The sequence below is a fragment of the Lactuca saligna genome, chromosome 3 (genome assembly GCF_052625555.1).
Source record: "Lactuca saligna cultivar CGN05327 chromosome 3, ASM5262555v1, whole genome shotgun sequence".
Taxonomy (NCBI): domain Eukaryota; kingdom Viridiplantae; phylum Streptophyta; class Magnoliopsida; order Asterales; family Asteraceae; genus Lactuca; species Lactuca saligna.
Window position 1 is genome coordinate 978,661 of NC_136419.1, and position 20,094 is coordinate 998,754.

The 20,094-nt window shown below is 32.8% G+C and overlaps 1 protein-coding gene across 1 annotated transcript; it reads right to left on the minus strand.

Annotated features, from left to right (window-relative positions):
• Positions 1 to 227: 227 nt before the first annotated feature.
• LOC145033359 (uncharacterized) lies at positions 228 to 1,176 on the minus strand. The gene is made up of 2 exons (XM_078982003.1): positions 684 to 1,176; positions 228 to 596 (listed from the first exon to the last, which is right to left on the minus strand). The coding sequence occupies exons 1-2, from the start codon at positions 1,113 to 1,115 to the stop codon at positions 426 to 428; spliced, it is 603 nt and encodes a 200-aa protein (XP_078838129.1). The 5' UTR covers positions 1,116 to 1,176; the 3' UTR covers positions 228 to 425.
• Positions 1,177 to 20,094: the final 18,918 nt, after the last annotated feature.

Consider the following 20,094-nt stretch of genomic DNA (forward strand, 5'->3'; position numbering starts at 1 on the left):
GTGTTGTATTTGGTTTATGTATCAGATTAATGTGTAATGCAGTGGTAATGGTAATGGTAATGGAATGTAGTTTGTTATAGTTCATTGTTCAATTTCTTGAATGTTTTTGAAATGTAATTGTTAAGTGTATTGTAATTGCATCTTGAAGATGGTTTTCATTTGCAATTGAAATGTACATTGTTATTAATTGATCTGGGAAGTGAAGGGTAGTACACAAAACATATTAATTCATCACCAAAAAGTGCATACACACCATTACATTCAAAGTTATAAAGTTCTTAACACAACCATGATCCAAAAAGTGCATACACACCATTACATGCAAAGTTTTCAAGTTCTTAACACATCTTCAAACAAGTACACATTACATAAGTTTCTAAATACCTACAACACCAACATCCTAATAACCACTAAAAAGTCAATTTTCAGCCTCCTCCAACTTCACCACTGCCTCCCTGCCCTTTACATGTTCTGGAATTGTGCCCTTTGTTATGACACTTTGAACAAGTGACTGCCAAATATTTCCTGCTCAATCTACCAGCTTGGCTGTTTGGCTCATCAACACCCCTTCTTCTCTTCTTCTTAGGCCTCCCAACCTACACATGTTGATATACTATAGTTAAAATTGAATTCATTCCATGTTCACATGTATACTATATATTTTGTGTACTTTAAATACAAACCTGTGTCTTATGTTTTGGTGGAAGTAAAGTGAATGGGCAGTCACTTTTAGGCCACATTGTACGTCCATTCAATGGATCAATTTTGTTGAAATACATGGCTTTCCATGTTGATAACCTATAGCAAGGATGGACCCATTCATCAACATGTGGGGCATTTTCACCATTTTCAATTTTGTCCCATATAGCACAAACAGCATGTCTACATGGGAAACCTGTAATCTCCCAAAACCTACAACTGCAACTGTGATCATTCAAATTTACCACATATTGGTCTTGCCATGTGCTTGCCACTTGGTACTTCCCTGCCCCATTGTATTTAGCCACATACTTTGATGCATCAGCCTTAATCTTTTCAAACAGTGTAGTTGCAGTAGGGGTTAGAAGTCCTTCACACTTATCTATTTCCTTTTGCACCACACATAACCTCTTCATGAGATACTCTCTAATATACTCTAAGCAAGTGATAATAGGTTTATCCCTACCTTCATCTAGCTTTGAATTGAATACCTCACAAAGGTTATTCAACAAACAATCAGTATGTGCCCTTCCTGAATAATATATATTAACAGAAGACAATTACACATATAGTAAACACACAAAAGGGAAGATTAACAATTCTCAATAAATTTCTAGAAACTTACCACTAAAGGGAGATTTAGCCCAAGTGTTTGCTGGGATCTTAGACACCCAAGCATGAGCCTCTGCATTGATCTTCTTCAACTCATCCATTGCTCTGTTAAAATGATTGACTGTTGTTGCTCTACCACACTCCCAAAGCTGGTCACTTAAGTCTTTTCCTTTCCATTGCTTCTTCATGTTTTCCTGGATATGCCTCAAACAGAACCTGTGTTCTGCACTAGGGAATACTTTCTCCATTGCTGGTATTATTCCCTAAACAAAAGTCAATGTAATCAACATTAGTTAACCAAATGTATTTAGTAAAGGTAATAAAAAAGTTAGGTGGTACACACCTTTTGTCTATCTGAAATGAAGGTAAAGTTTGAATTTGGTCCCAGATCCAGATCTTCTCCTAGCAATTCCAAGAACCAGGTCCAGCTACTTGTTGATTCTGTCTCTACCACTGCATATGCTACAGGGTATATGCCATTGTTTGAGTCCAACCCTACAGCAGTTAACACTTGCCCAAGGTAAGGGCCCTTCATGAAAGTACCATCCAGACCTAGAAAATCTCTTAATCCAGATTTGAATCCTAACTTCAATGCACCTAAACAGACATATATTCTTCTAAAAGTTCTTGTGGTAACAGACAGGGAGGTTTCTGGATACACATCAATCCTAACTGTTGTACCAGGATTAGTGTTGAGTAGCTCCAACACATAATCCCTCAAAAATCCATACTGTACTTGGTAGTCCCCACTAATGATACGCTCAGCCATTGACTTTGCCCTAGCGACCTTTTGCAATGACATTCCTACCTCCAGTTTCTTGCACAACTCTTCGTGTAAAGCTTTCACTGGAATTTTAGGGTTACTCTGTATTTGTTGAACAATTAAGTTTGCTACGTATCTGGAAGTGCAAGCTTTAACCGCCCTTGTTTGCAAACATTTATGCTCATCCTGTACTGTTTTCACCAACCAATCCTGATTTTCATTAGCCCTCGATATTTGGACTGCCCATGGACATGTACCTTTATTGGCAATTACATCTTTACCCTTGCACTTTGCCCTACTTCTGGTTGAGGGCCCACCACTATCAACTCCTGTAGAAGGCTTACTTACAACACCTTTACATTTCACCCTAATCCGGATTTTGTCATTTTTGGCTAGGTATAAAGACCTCCTTGTTGCTACAGCATGTGAGTTCATGTAGTTTTTAACATCAACCTTGGTTTTGAAGACCTGACCAATCTGAAATGGTTTAACATGAACCTCTCCATGTGAGCATGTACTTGACTTACTCAACTCTTTTAGCAGTCTCTTCCTATCATCTTCATGAAATCCTGCAAATTGATAATCATCAGTGGCAATAACTTCAACTCATTATCAAAGTCAACCACTCCAATCCCATCATCTTTTGAATGATTGTTCAAGATTCCATGTTCATCTACATCAACAGCATTATGGAATTCACTCATGTCTACATCTACATCAAATTGTATGTTAGACTCATCCATATTGTATTCACTGTCATCAGAATCATCTCCACTATCCTCAGAACCATGGCCACTCTCAGAGTAGAAAGCATCTCCACTATCATCACTCACCATACCCTCTAGATAATCCACTTCTGGTTGTTTTTCAAATGAAGTTTGAACATTAAACTCAGCATCATAATCAGCATAAAGTGAGTAATCCTCTACAAATGGTTCATAGTCATCAACTGTTGTAGTATTAGCTCCATTATCAGCTTGGCAGCTTGGTTCCTGTACATGGTAAGTTCCCAATTGTTCTTCAGTTTCAACTGCACTAGTGATCACTTCTTCTTGAGTTTCAATTTCATGATTCACCACTTCCTTTTGAATGACATGACTTTCTTTACCTTGTGACCTTATAAATGGTACAATACTCTTTGAGTAATCATGGCCTTCATCAACATCTAACACTTGTGACTGCTCATAATCAGGGTTCATAGACTTGTTTAGATCAAGCTTTCTACTACATGAGCCTGCTTCTCTCCTACAAGGTTTCTTTCTATTCATTTCAGGTGACACACTATCAGGCTCCAACTCTTCAATAACAACTTTAGAAGGAGACTTGTAATAACTACCTACCCTTGTCTGACCAGTTTCAATATACACCCTAATAAGTCTATGTTTAGGGACATATGATACCATTTTAAGTACATCTTGATCATTACCTAAAGGCATTAAGCCATAGTCCAAAGGGTATTCAGGGATACAGAAATGGTAGTAAAGGGTTTGCTCAGTTTTGTACCCTAGTTCTCGAACCATGTCATCAAGATCATGAACTGAAAATAAATCAGTGTCAACATAATCTACATATACTACAACACCATCAACGTATTTCCTTCCAGGTGCTTTGGTGAAGACACCACTGTAGTGTATCTTCAACGTGAAATAGTTCTCATAATCTTCTGTAAACACAAAAAAAAGAAAGAGTAAAATCAATGATTTCCTTACGTCAACACAATAGACCAAGAAAAAACAAGTTTTGTTGTAGTATTGTACCGTATGTTTTTCCTAAGTCCTCCACGGTTACAAATTTTTCTCGAAAACACCATATTGATAGCACCATTGCAATTTCTGCAGCTTAAAACCCTAAATCCCAATTTCTGTTCTTGCTTCTTCGATGGGAATGAACCCGATGACTAAACTTGTAACTGGTTATCTTCTTGGGAGAGGGACGGGTAGTGATGTGCAAGCAAGTAATCATTTCATATTAAAGAGAGGAGGTTACAACTGAAATGACGAAATTACCCCTGCAATATTTTATTAAAAAATGAGTTAACGGTGAAATGCTAACGGAGTGAGCCGGAGGGACCATTTGTTAAAAGTTTTGAAATCACAGGGACCATCTGTGAGGTTTTTTGAACTTAAGGACTAAACTTGATATTTCTGAAAACCACAGGGACCATTTTTGAAGTTTTATCTAAAAAAAATAAAGTCATCACTATATCAATATCTTTACTTTTTCAATAACATAACAATAAATGTGACAAAAAAATATTGAAGTAAGATTGTAGTAAATATTAATCATCCTCTTTAAAAAAGTTGTTATGGCATGAACCCAAAATATAAATTCTTTCATTTTGCATTCCTCCTATATTAGTTGAGTTTGAGTGTGACTTCCAATAGATTTGGAAGTACGGATGGTAAATTTCAACTCAAACAATAACTCAATATGAAAATAAAGAGATTTGCATTGAAATTTTTGATGAGCCAACACTTTTATTAGATGAGTAGGATTGAGTTACCTATTTAAGTTTGTAGGTCAAACCCGCAACCCGATTACATATATTATATTTAAAAACATAAAATTTTATGTTTGAATTAATAGAATAAATTAAATATACGAGGTTGGAAATCTTTTCTTTTTTAAAATGTATTGTATATCAAGTTAATCTTTTCTTTTTTAAAATGTATTGTATATCAAGTTATTATGTTAGTTTAATATTTTGTCCTTCATTTCATTCTAGTCAACTTAAAATGTTAATTATTAATTTATTTAGAACGTCTATAATTCACCTCCTTTATCATTAAAGATTTTATATAAACTCTAATCATCTATATGATCATGAGTAATACTTCGAACCTCCATGCTTTAATCCTTTGATTACTCATGGTTCGCTATTCTCCTTATTGCATTAGTTATGATACTTATTTTACTATGTCGATGTCATATGTCCCGAGTAATTCAATCCAATGCCTTTGCCTCACGTTCGACTTTTTTCTGATCAAAAGATATGATAAAATTCGTTTGATTAGTAGAAAGTTTACATTTAGCACCAAGCAACTAGTGCTTAAATATTTTCAAGGCTAAAACTATCGTTATCAATTTTAGATCATATGCAGAATAGTCTTGCTGGTGAAACTGCATCTGTAGTGAAACATAGGCTAAAACTTTATCCCTTGGAAAATAAATAAAGCCAACGAAGGTATCACTATAGCTTCAATCATTCGTCCCCTTAATAACAGTAAGGATCGGTGCTTTATACAACTATTTCATCAATTTCTCAAACAATACTTGTTATTTATCGTTTGTCATAAACATCACTCTTTCAAGATAATATTGTTGATATATATATATATATATATATATATATATATATATATATATATATATATATATATATATATATATATATATATATATATATATATATATATATATATATATATATATATATATATATACTAACCGTTTACCCGCGCAAAGCGGCGGCCGACAAATACTTTGTTTCGACAATTAATTTATTTTCCATGGAGAATGATTATTTTCAATTCAATCATTAGTTGGTTTTAGGAAATATGTCATATTAAAAATAAAGAAAATTCATGAAATGATCAAATTATAGGGTGTTGAGTATTTATTTGGATGAAAAAAAAAATATGGTCAAAACCATGGAAGAGAAGATTTATAGGTAGGGATGTCAACGGGGGCAAACGGGGTGGGGAGTGCATCTCCCGCCCCCACCCCCGAAATTTCCCTGTTCCCCCGCTCCCGCCCCCGAATCCCCTTTCTTACCCCCGCCCCCGCCCCTGTTCCCCCGCTCCCGATTGATTTTGGACTTTTTTTTTTTTTTTGTCTAAAAGAAGTTGTTATTTATGTTAAAATAAGCTATTTTTTAGGTAACAAATAATTATTTATAGCAGAATTTTATATATTAAAAATAAAAAAAGTTACGGCATTTTAAAAAATTATACTAACAACTTAAAAACATGTTTTTGATGAATTTTGGAAGCTCAAAATCATGTTATTGTTTATTATATTTATATAATTCATATATATGTAAATATATGTGTAATTTATTAACGGAATCCCCATGGGGATTTCGGGATGGGATTGGCTACCCCTGCCCCCGCCCCTGAAATGAAAACGGGGGTTAACCTTGCCCCCGTCCCCGTCCCCGCCCCCGATTTTTTTTAAAAAAATCCCCCAAACGGGACGGGGCCCCCACGGAAACGGGGTCCCACGGGACTTTTTGACATCTCTATTTATAGGAGTTTGTTTAAAATTTAATATTATTTTATTAGTGATTAGTTGTACAATTAGCTTAATGATTTGAACGTCTTAAAAAAATATTATTATTTTATTCAATCTATTTTTAAAAATAGTAGGATTTGTTTTATAAGATAGTAAAGATATATATATATATATATATATATATATATATATATATATATATATATATATATATATATATGCAATATTTGAATACATTGTAGTTATATTTTGTTTAAATACAAAGATATTTGATACTTATAAAGTATAAATTATATTTTGTAGCCAAAGAAATAGATTCTCAAGAAAAAGGATCAAATCTTGATAAAGCTAGAAATCGGAGATTGGAGAATGCATTAAGAACAAAAAAGAAGAGAAGCGTGCAAAACATGTTTCCCACATCGTGGTCTTATCATTGCCACGATGTGGCGACATGTCCAAACTTAGAAGCTACCCTGGATATGCAAGGAAGACTTATTGCCTACATGTTTAAAAAGTTTTCCTCGGCTTCACAGGTATATTGCAACGACGTGGAACCTATATTTTGGCAAGTATTTATATCGATCATTAAGTCAAATCCGAAGGAGGGCCACTGATTTCTTCAACAAACAAAACCAAAAACCTCTTAAAAAAACCCTTGGAAGGCATATTTCGATTGGAGAACAAGAATTATAGAGATTTGAGTGAAGATTCATCATCAATCATTTGGTTTGTCTAGAGTTTACAATATTTAACAAAGATTACTCTTTGATTACTTGTGTTTCTGCTATAATCATGGGCAAATAACCCTTTACTTTCCTTTAGATTAAATGAACCATTTGACTATGTTCTATTTTATGGACTTATGAAGTTGGTTTTAGTTTGTGTGTGATAGATCATCATCCTAGTATGTTAAAGTTCTAGCCTTTATTATTTTCCCTTCAAGTTTTATGTGAATTGGATGACATTCTTGTTGCATGAATTTGTTACCTAGTGGCTTATGATCATTAAATTGCTAGAGTTTGTGATAGAACATATCCTAGATTAGGCGGTAAAATGCAGTTTCAATAATTGTACTAGAGAGAATTATTGACTTAAAATATCTAATTGAATTACTTGTCTTGATCATCGATAGGTAATTCTTAGATCTTATCTTTCATAGTCCAAATAATCCTTTAAAACAATTTGGTGTTGTTAATTTTCTTAACATTGGAATTGAAGTTCAAAAATTAATATATGCTAGACAATATAATATGATATCTAGTAAATTCGAATTTGTAAACCTATTAGAATTAGTCATACAAAAAAGGGGATTCCAAACTAACGGAGGTATCTTTTAATTCATGGTTAAATCTCATTTTCTAATTGTTTGCTTTAGTTTGAAGTACTATTAGTTGATAGTTTAATTTATGTTTTATCTAAACTTGAAAAATCAGAAAAATTCTATAATTAAGAGTTTATTTCTTAGTTTTTTTAGCATTTATTTTCTTAATTAGAATATTCTTTGACGGGATTGACTCCTTACTTACTCTACTTTAGTACTATGTGATTAGGTACACTGTCTATTAGGTTTTAGTTGAGTTGAATAATTAGGGTTACAATTTTAAATTTTTCAAGTGATATATATATATATATATATATATATATATATATATATATATATATATATATATATATATCACTTGAAAGCTTTAAAATTATAATATAACACGTTAAAGTATTTCGAATAGTTTCTGTGGGAGCGGCTTATTTTAGTTGAAAATAATTGCTATTAGTTAATCGATCCTTTTTGTTTTGTTAAATCCGCAAAAAGTTATTTTTCTAGTTGTTTAAATTTTCAATGTTTTTAGATACCACAACATGGCAGCTACCTTGCCACGACATGAAAACAATAGGTTTATAGTTTTGATTTTCTTTATTTCGTCGTTGTTCGGTATACATGCGTTTTTATTTGTTTTATTTCAATTTTTCATGACTAAGGGATCTTCCTCAAAAATTGTGCCACCCGTTGATGATCTAGAATCCTAATTCCACAAGCAAAAAAAAAAAAAAAAAGGTGAATCAAGTAATAGTTTTGAATCTGACATAGTATAATCTTTCAAGATAACTCGGGGACAAGAAAGTAACTAGATATGAACCAGAAACCGAAAGACACACGAAGGAGGACGAAAGAATACATTACGATCATGATGATGGAAGAAAATATTTGGAAGATGTGAGAAGATAATGGGTTCGGTCTCGTTCAGTCCAAAATTCTAGCCTCGGCGAAATTTTAGATTAAGGGTTACATCCTTAACATGCTGAAGGATATATCATTCCTTCGGAAGGGCCACGAGGATGCATACAAGCACATTGATGAGCTGTTGGAGATTAGAAATTATTTTAATATTCTGAACACAACTAAAGATGTAGTGATGTTGTGACTCCCACAAGTCACACTAAAGGACACAACAAAACATTAGTTAAACTCACATGCATCGGGAGCTATCACAACATGGGCAAATCTAAGATTCAACAAATTAGTGTCTGATAAAGGTGTCTAAGCCAGTAACTAAATTGGTATTATTTATTAGATTATTATATGATTAATAAAATAATTGGAAAGTATGGGAAAATGAGTTTTTAATATATTATGTGATTAATGTATTAATTGAAAATAGACAGTTGATTTGTCAATTTATTATCTGATTAATAAATTAATATGTGATTAATTGTTAAATGACTGATTTATTAATTTATATGGCTAATAAATTAGTAAGAAATCAATTTGAATTAATTAATTTTCAATCAAATATCCAATGAATTAATTAAATTAATTAAAAATGTACGGACTAAAAGTGACAATATTCAAATTTGAGCAAAAGAAAGCCTCCAAAACCTCTCTAGAAGGGAAGGTTTTGTGGGAGCTCCCTAGGGCTTCTAGAAAGCCTTAGATGGTAACGAAATGGTAAAAGAAAACTACATTATTTGAGATATTATTATAATATTCAAATTAGTGTTACCTTAGAATACCATAATCACTTATAAATAACCCCTTATGGGTCTCATATTTTCATCCCTCCTTACTATAAGCGTAGGAACGAAAATTCCACATCTCTCTTCTCTCTCCTCAACATTTTAAGGTTTCTAGTGTTTGGGTGTGAGCCATTGGAGGCATCATATTTTTTGTGCTTGCTTTCCAAGGTTTTCAAGAATGATATTGTTGTGATTATTTGTTATAACAATCAAAATGTATGTAACACTAATATTCATGTTAATTTCGATTTTCATATACTCTCTCCAGAATTTCTTTATGTTCATAATTTATTGTTATTGATAGAGAAAACATAGATCCTTTCTAGGTTGTATGTGAACTTAAGGGTTTAAGTGTTTTCCCGCCACATGATTTTTTTATTATCTAGTAAACCTATCAGTGATATCAAAGCCTTAGTTTTCTAATTGATTAGGCATAATAGTGAATTAATCAAAACTAGGGTTTGTGGAAATTAAACCCTAATGGCCTTAAAATTTCAAAAAAGCCTAGGGTTCTTGAAACCCTAGCCTCCATCCCTATTACCGAAAATGATAGGTTTTTCCTTAGGCTTTCTAGTTTTCTTAATATAATTTTAAATGCCTTAAAATTTGGATAATGAAAATCTATTAAACCTAATCCATTTATTTTTGAAAATTAGAAGTGTTATTAGATTAGGATTACATTTGAATTATCTATTAATTGTTTAATTGAAGATAATTATTTATCCCTTAATGATTTAATTTGAATTATTTTATCATTTATTTAATTGTAGATAATTACTTAAATCCTTAATGATTTATATAAATTAAAGGATAGTTGGTAAATCATTAATGGTTTAAAATTAATTAATTATTAAAAAGTTAATTCAAAAATTAATTTGAAACCCTAATATTTTGAAAAAATTTAAAATACATCTTATACTATATATGATTAAAAGTTTAATAGATTATATGTATAATAAAAGTCAGTCGAATCGTTAGTACAACTCATTCACGGAGCCATGCTATAAGGGGGTGGGGGGGGGGGGGGGGGGGGGTTAAGGAAACAACCTATAAGATGATCGTTCAATGGGTGTTCATTCTCACCAACTGCTCCATTGATTAGTGGAGGGTCGTTAGCCGAACGAATTTGATAGTGTTGGATTAGGTGTCTAAGCCCATAACTAGTGGAGAAAAAGTTAGTAGGATTTATTATTTGAAATAATATATTAGTACTCAAAATGATTTTATTAATATATTACAAGATTAATATATTATTTGGAAATCATAGTATTAATTAGTATTGAATCAGAAATTAATTTGGTATTGACTTTCATATTAAAGAAACTGATTAATAATAGACGGATTGTTTTGCAAATCTTTGATAGTTGTGAAACTAGGCTTAGGACTCCTTGTAAGTGGAGTTGATGGAATTTATGGGTATCCCCATAAGATTTCGTGCAAGGGCTTTTTAAGGAGGTCCATAGGTTGCTTTGGGTATCAGGTAAGAATTATCGTTTCCTTATTCAAGTCCAGCTTCAAGAATAAGCAAGCTAACCATATATAAACCCTCTAAACCCCTAAGAAAATCGGCTCATGCACTCTAGATTGAAACTTGGCCAATTCCCTTATCTTTCCAACTCATTCTTTGCATCAGGTGTTTGTGACTCTAGTAGAGGTGCAACACTTGGGGCACTAAGCTTTCAAGATTCAAGGATCTTCAAGGATTATCTTGTTATTACTATATAACAAGTGAGATAATCTTCTAACCCTATTTTCTTCATGAATCTTGAAAATTATATGCTAGTCTTAGGGTTATTATGATAGGTCATTATTTTCTGGTTTGGGCTAGACAATCATATTTGTAAGTTTTGTTAAGTTCTTAATCATGTTTTACATGTTTTATGTGCGTTTACGGTTGAGTATGTGTACGGCTATAAACAGGTTTACGACCAACTACCACCTATATATAGGGCTTCTATGACATCCCCATTTTCACGACCAGAAAAGACCGATTTTGTTTATGCTTTATGAAAATGAGAGTACCTCTTTTAAATAAAATGTTGTGAAATTTATTCCCAGAAAAACACGATAAATACATTATCAAAGCTTTTCCGAAGAAACGTATATTATTCATTTTAAAACATTTGGGATGTCATCGTCAATACAGAAACATAAGCATAAACAGAACTTACATTCATTTACACTAGTGATCTATATCTCCTTAATCTCTTAGTGTAATGTAACTTCATATCGATACCTGTGATATAAATAAAATGAGTGGGTCAAGTTGGGAAACCTGGTGATTACATAGGGTTTTCAACCCACAATAATATAATTATTATGTTTAAACAATCAAACAATCAACCTAATTACCCATCCCCATTATCTTCTTTACTCTTAAGGATCTACCCTACGAATCAGTCATTCCTCGTTCATTCTATTAAGTAGACAAATTGCTATAAAATGACAGAAAGTCAACGCCTCCAACATGTGAAGTATACATATACTTCCAATTATTTTGATGGTTTGCAATGCCAAAAATTTCCGTTTCTGATTATCATCTTTTCTTTCTATAGCCATATGCTCACACAAATTTATGTAGCTGATTACACATTAATTTAATTATGCAGGTTTTGAACTTTTTGATGGAAAAGAATAAGGTTAATGCTCTTCATAGAAAAGTATGTTCGTATTTTAGGAAATCTGGCTAATAATTTAGTTAATTATATAAAAAATGTTGAAATTTTACATTTGTCTGTTATTGGAATGATTATTTGATGTATTACTTTGTCTACTATTGGAATGATTATTTATATGACATTAACTTTTGTGCAATGTATTGTATTTTTTGTATATGATATTTTATTTTCTATTATGAGGCGTGAAATGCAAATTTAATTTGAATCAGTAAATCTATAAATAATATTTTTAAGAAAAAATTAAAATTACGATACGCAAAAATGTGTGTCGTTTTCATTTATGACAGGGCCTTTCTTGACAGGGCTTCCTGATGGGTTTTGGTCATAAGACATCCTATGTGCTCATACAAACCCTAAAGCTTGGATCTAGGTTTCTCTATTGTACATGCAAGTTATCGAAGACTATAAACCCTAATTCTAGCATATGGAAATCGATATTAACATATAATTAGGTTTAAGATATTACCTCGATTGTTATGTAGCAATAACAATCCTAATTCCTCCTTGAATTAACTTTGGAAGGCTTAAAGTCACAAGTGTCACTCCTCTAATGGCTTACAAACACCAAGAGCAAATGGAGAAGTTATAAAGAGAGAGGAGAGGTATAAGAAGTCGTCTCTAGGACCTCTTGGGAAGGGATACACGAATTCATGAGCCTTAGGGGGTTTATATAGGTGTAAAGATTAGGGTTTTAGTCCTTATCCTTATCTAGTCGCTTGCCCACCAAGTAACCATAAGATAAGTCTTAGAAACCCTTATCCTAGTCGAATTCTAAGGCCTTATCACCTTTGATTCGTCCAACCCATTAATCAGATAATCCTTACCTTATTTTGTAACTATCACATAATTACAATTTAGCCCCTTTAGTTTAATTAATTACACTTGATCACAAAATTAATTCTTAATTAATTATTGACCATAATTAATTAAACAAATATGATTTCTGATTTAATATATTATTCTTATAACATATTAATAAATCATAATAACCTCTCTCTCTTTATTTATTTCTCCAATCAAGTTGCTTTGGTGAAGGCAACCCAAAAGGACCATGCACCATCGGGTCAAGTACATACCAAAATAGTTATGGACTCAGACACTAATCCAACAGTCTCCCACTTGGATAAGTCTAATAACTATTCTGCGTATGACTTCAGATCCTGGTCCGCAATCGTAGCTTTCCAAAGCTGCTGTCAACTCTGATCCTATCAGATACGCGTGTCGTTAGATAAGGGATCATATATTCCTCCATTCTAGATATCGTATGAGATATGATTTCTAATCATTCTCTTTGTACTATTTCTCGATTTCCGATTTATGACGACTGACTAATTGAACAAATCAAATTAGCCCTAGCCCGGCCGAGCATTTACGTTTGTCATCACTAAATCATCGAGGGGCACAAAGATATCGCTTTTATACTTCTTTGGATAAAAGGAACATATAAACTTTGATACAATGTTCGCTTGCACTTACTCACCGAATCACACACAATAATATGTTTTATAACACCAAGTTACTAGTGCGTTTTCATAATATCAATATGCAACCGATTAGCAAGATACAACTCACACATCTCGGTTTCAAGAATATAAGATGTTATCGTCTCACCAATCACTCGTGATACAATTCATGGAGTGATCCAAGTGAGCGTGGGTTTAATCCAATGCTCAAATTCATATTTATAAGCACTCATGAATGTTGCAGCAAACATTTGCTTATGTCTAATACTCTTTTAGACAATCCACACACCAATTCACGACAGTCTTCATTCATATCTACTTCCAACATATGAACGACTGTGGCCCGTTTGAATAATTTGATTATTCTTAATAAACTCAATTATTCTGGAAGTCAAAACATGCAAAGTGAAACACAAGAATAATACTAATCCCATATGGCCTCAACCCTTTGAGTATAAATAAAACTCCTTTTATTTATCACCATATCGATTACTCATTATTTGTCGTTTCGTGTAATCAACTTCCTACTTGAATTATTACACTTGTCCCATACTCTAATCATGCACACAATGTTTACTTATGGTTCTTACTTTTTGAAATAGATCAAATTGAACACATTTTCAATCATTTTCATTTCACAACTCCAAATCCTTTTCCATAAGTGAAAGAATATCAATTTCTTGCTACTTATTGAATATGTTAGATTCTAACATTCTATGCAATGATTCTTTCGTAATGTCACTACACCAAAGTCACAAAGACTATTGCCAATGATATTACAAAGTCCTCTATCGGAGATTGTTACAAGACAATTCCTTAGATACGATGTCTCTCACTCAAAGTACATTCCTTTGAACATCCTCTTGCATAAAAGTTTCTAATCTAGACATAGATTTTCAATATTCAATTCCCAATATGGACACGTTTCCATATTTTCCATTTGACATCTCATTCTTAATAGAATCTTGTCTATTCATAATAATGTTGATATGGTCCATTCAATACCATGCTTCCAACTACTCATAAGCAACCAATCCTCGTCGAACTTTGGATTGTCCTTTGATAGTTGTTTAATTATTTTAAGTCAAAACCGATTCTAGTCCCTTTTCCCTCTAAATGCGCTAGACATTTGGAAAATTTTAGAATGGTCAAATATTAAAGCATTTGCAATCGATCCTATATTCGAAGCGTATGGGACACGATGCATAATGTTTTATTTTCTATGTTCTCAAAATTTGAATTGTGAAGAGGAATGCCGTAATCATAATCAAAATTTTAAGAACACACTATGTACCTTTGACTAAATTTATTAACATTTCTCAACCTAAGCCTTTAGATTTGAAATGAAGCATAATATTCTCTCCCTTAATTATAGCGAAACAACTATTCCATCCTTACAACTTTGCAAAGAATGACTCTTGTTTTCTATAATTAATATTGCTAACTTTCAATACTTTCCTTAATAATCATACAATCATAACATTTATGCTCCCACTATCATGATGATTATTATAAAACATAACACTTATGCTCCCACTAGCTTCGACATGTATTCATAAACATCATAACTTTTAGAAAAACAATACCTATTGAATTTCGTAAGTCAATGTTTCTAATACTTAGTACTTTGATAATCCTTTATCAAAGCTTCTTGAACTTATACACCTTTGCCTTAGATAGTTCATATGTGTGTCTAAACAATTAAGACTAATTTCCAAACCTCACAACTCAAATCATGGAAAGGGATACCGTAACCATAATCGAATTTGAGAATGCAATTTTACAATCACTATCTTTTTAAAATATTTCTTAGTGAAAGCATTTCCTCACAATCATTTTCATGAAGGAGGAATTCTTATGACACTTAGATTTAAACGGTGTATGTGTTCCTATCCATGTGAATTTGTTAAAACCAAAGTTTACGACAAATTCAAACTCATATGGATCGAACTTTCTTAATCTTGATTTTCTTGCCTTATGGTAGCACATCTGCCTACCACGTCTTCCAAGTAGTTAAGCAGCTCACCCTTTCCTATCAATATACCTTTCATTGATCAAGGTTCCTTGCCTTTTATGCGTTCAAAATGAGAACTCATAGAACTCACATGCATAATTAACTCAATTGGAAACAACATAGAAACAAAATAATGTCAACACGATAGGTTGTAAACCTCAACTCGTGTGCTAGTGATGATCGATAAGGTTTATTTGATTTGTTCTTGAAACCTTTCAAGACCATTAAGACTCCCACTGACTCCTTGACATATAAGATTCTCTTGTCAATAACCATTTCTTGACAAAACAAATATTCAAGATTTATTGTAGCTTTTATCAAAACATTTCATAAATTGGTCCTAGTTGGCCTTTGTCTTATCCAAGACATCACAACTTTCCACATTTGATGAATGTTATAAACCTTCTTAATACTTTTCACTCATTGTCACAATCTTAACTCTAAGACTTGTTTTGGAATGAAGTATGATTGACTTCTTGATTTAACCATTTCTTCAATTCTTGATTCCTCTACTTAGACATACAATTGTACTAAGACTCACTTAGAGGATCAATTAAGATATGGTTCTTAATCATAAAGACCTATCATAAAGCATAAAAGGTACTCTCCCTTCTTCTTAGAATGGAGAAACTTTTATCTTTCTGCCTACTTGATTCTTATTCGTTTTGCTATTGATTTAAACCTTTTTAATCAATTCCGAATTATACTTAATCTTATAAGTATAATCATATTTATTAAACCTTTAGTAAATCATGACGAATATCTTGTTACTCTTATGGTGACCTTGATCAACACGCAACTTTGTGTGCTCGATCTCCTAGTCCTTCACTTAACACTTTGTCAATGAATTAGTCTAATTTCCAACTATGAAATTTCTCATTCTTCGCGCAACTAAGTTGCATGATTCCAAATTTCTATCCACATGAAACTTGGGCGATGAGAAACTCTCCCTATTTGGTAAATTCTCGACTTTTTCCATAAACACCATAAATAAGAATCATATCCATTTGTTGTAGAAGTATTCAAACATCGATTTCATTGCAAGGAAGTAAACAAATAAATAAATAAGTCAAACCAAAAATTTATTTTATTTATAAAAGCAGCGGAAAACATTTGTCCTTATAATGCAAAATATATTTAAAACTATGTATTTCAAAAGGAAAATTTCTAACAACTGTATCATGACTATCTAAGCTCAAAATCTAATCTTCAAGTCCATGCGATCAAGATCTATTCCTTATGATTAGATTCACCTTGCTCTTTCACCAAGCTTCCTTTCTTTTAACCGATCCTGCAAAACATTCAAATGCAATCTTATCACATCATGTATTTGAATCAATGAATAGGAACTTAACGAAGTTAGATAGTGGATTTTACCTGAAGCGCAATCATATCCTTTGACTCTCCCATCTTTGGAGTTTTCAGACTCTTGGGGCAGACTTCTATCCAACGCCCTTTCTCTTGACAGCAAACGCAGGTCGGTTCTCCTAGAACGTCCTCGGAAGCATGGTCGGTTGACTTTCCCAACAAATATGCTCCATTGCTTCGCCAAATCATTTCTGATTCAGCAGCAATGAGCATGTAAGTTAGGTCAATTAGGTTGTCGTCATGATCCATCATATAATACTTTCTTTTGAACTCATTATACGATTCAGGAAGTGACTACAAAACCCAATTTACAGCCAACTCATTCGGGAATGACACACCCAACATTATCAACCTATCAATGTGTGATTTCATTCCTAGAATGTGGGCACACACAGGCTTACCATCTTCATGTTTCATTTCCAATAGGGCTTTAGTGATATTGAACCTTTCAATTCTTCGATCTTGTGGGTTAGGAAGAACAATTGGAGGAGGTGGAGGAAGTGAAGCATGATTTCTTGTTCGTCGATCGAATCGTGGAATACCATCTTCATGTGGAATGCTTGTTCCACGGGATTTGGGAAGACCATGGTTGTCGAACTTTGACATCTACAAAATGGGAGAAAACGAATTCAAGTTAGTTAATCGATTGAGTCCGTAGTAAATCACCCAAATGAGATACTAAGGCTAGGACCCAACACAATATGCTACAACCTAGAAAAGGGATGTCGTAATCTAGTTGCAGAATATTTGAAGGTAAGTGAATGACGATTCACTAATTTCCACCATGAAAAATGAAAAAGAAATTTAAGTTTTAAAATCTATGAAAACTCCTAGAACCTTTGAGATTCATTGAACATTTCAATGGCATGTTTAAATCTTGATATGCCGCTCTTGTTTGTAACTGGGATGCCGAGGATCACAAAGCGGGTGTGAATAACCATGCAAACTTACATGGTGCCCTCACATGTTACAGTCACCTATTCGATGTGCCGGTAAACCACACACGCTCCACCAAACTATGACAAACATTGAGTCACCCTTTGCTACCTTTGCTTAGAACCATTTAGTGTGCCGGTAAACCACACACGCTCCACTAACATCTTCGCAAGGGCACAAAGTGTAATTTCATGGAATTGCATCAATTCACTTTGCTTAAGTAGCTAAGATTGGGAATTTTGAAAAACATTTAGTTACTTTGTATTTCATTATACTTATAATGGAAGGTTTCGTCCTATCCTACCCGTTCGGCTAACGACCCTCCACTAGTCAAGAGTGCGGTGGGTAAGAGTGGATACCCATTCAATCGCCATATTATAGGCAATTTTCTTAAACACCCTTTATAGACCAGCTTCGTGAATGAGGCCTACTAACGGTAAGACTGACTTTTACTCATACATATATATAATGTTAGACTTTTAATGTTATATATATATATATATATATATATATATATATATATATATAGTATAGGGTGTATTTTATACTTTTAAAATACTAGGTGGTCAAATTTAACAATTATACTTTTAATTCAATTAAATTGCAAACCTAAACTTTTATGGATTTATTAAACTTCTTTTAATTATACAACTTAATTAATTAATAAAACCATAAGGGTGTGATTTGAACTTTTTCAAAACATTACTAGGGTTTTAGAATTTAACATTCCTAATTAGACTTTTAATCAACTTTTAAATTCCAAAATTGACGGCAAGTTTTGAAACATTTCAAAACATTAGGATTTAGAATTTAAATATATATCACAATTAAACAATTAATCAAAATTTAAATTCCAAAACTTGAGGGCAAGTTTTGAAACCTTTTTCAAAACATTAGGGTTTCAACTATTTAAATTTCAAAACAACAAAACTTTTGGGTTCAAATTTAAACTATAAAACCTAAAGGGGAAAATATGAAACTTTTCATAACAACAAGGATCAAATAACAAATAACTCAAATTAACATTTAATCACATAATTATCCATATTTGATTTATTTAATGATTTCTTGCAAAACAATTTATCAATTTACTCAAAATAATTAGTCAATTATCATATAAGGAAACAATTATCTTATTAATTGATAAATATCTTCAATTAGATCAAAATTATAGTCTAATATATCAAATAATCGGATTAATATTGATCTAACATGATAAGGTAACTATCCATAAGCAAAAACAGCAAGAAAACCTGAGATTCCCTCCTTCTAACGAGCTGACTCGTCGAGTCTGCATGGACTCGGCGAGTTCAGCTATGGACTCGGCGAGTCCAGCCTCCAAAACACCAAAAAACAATTTTTTCCAGTTATACAATGCATCAATACAATTGAAACCAAGCTAGGCTCTGATACCACTGATGGGTTTTGGTCATAAGACATCCTATGTGCTCATACAAACACTAAAGCTTGGATCTAGGTTTCTCTATTGTACATGCAAGTTATCGAAGACTATAAACCCTAATTCTAGCATATGGAAATCGATATTAACATATAATTAGGTTTAAGATATTACCTCGATTGTTATGTAGCAATAACAATCCTAATTCCTCCTTGAATTAACTTTGGAAGGCGTAGAGTCACAAGTGTCACTCCTCTAATGGCTTACAAACACCAAGAGCAAATGGAGAAGTTATAAAGAGAGAGGAGAGGTATAAGAATTCGTCTCTAGGACCTCTTGGGAAGGGATACACGAATTCATGAGCCTTAGGGGGTTTATATAGGTGTAAAGATTAGGGTTTTAGTCCTTATCCTTATCTAGTTGCTTGCCCACCAAGTAACCATAAGATAAGTCTTAGAAACCCTTATCCTAGTCGAATTCTAAGGCTTTATCACCTTAGATTCGTCCAACCCATTAATAAGATAATCCTTACCTTATTTTGTAACTATCACATAATTACAATTCAGCCCCTCTAGTTTAATTAATTACACTTGATCACAAAATTAATTCTTAATTAATTATTGACCAATATTAATTAAACAAATATGATTTCTCCTTTAATATATTATTCTTATAACATATTAATAAATCATAATAACCTCTCTCTCTCTCTCTTTATTTATTTCTCAAATCAAGCTGCTTTGGTGAAGGCAACCCAAAAGGACCATGCACCATCGGGTCAAGTACATACCAAAATAGTTATGGACTTAGACACTAATCCAACACTTCCTTGATACGCATTGCGTGTCATAAACACGCGTGTCGTAAGGTTACGACACGTAAATGCCGTGTTGTCTTCCTTTATGACAGGGCCTTCC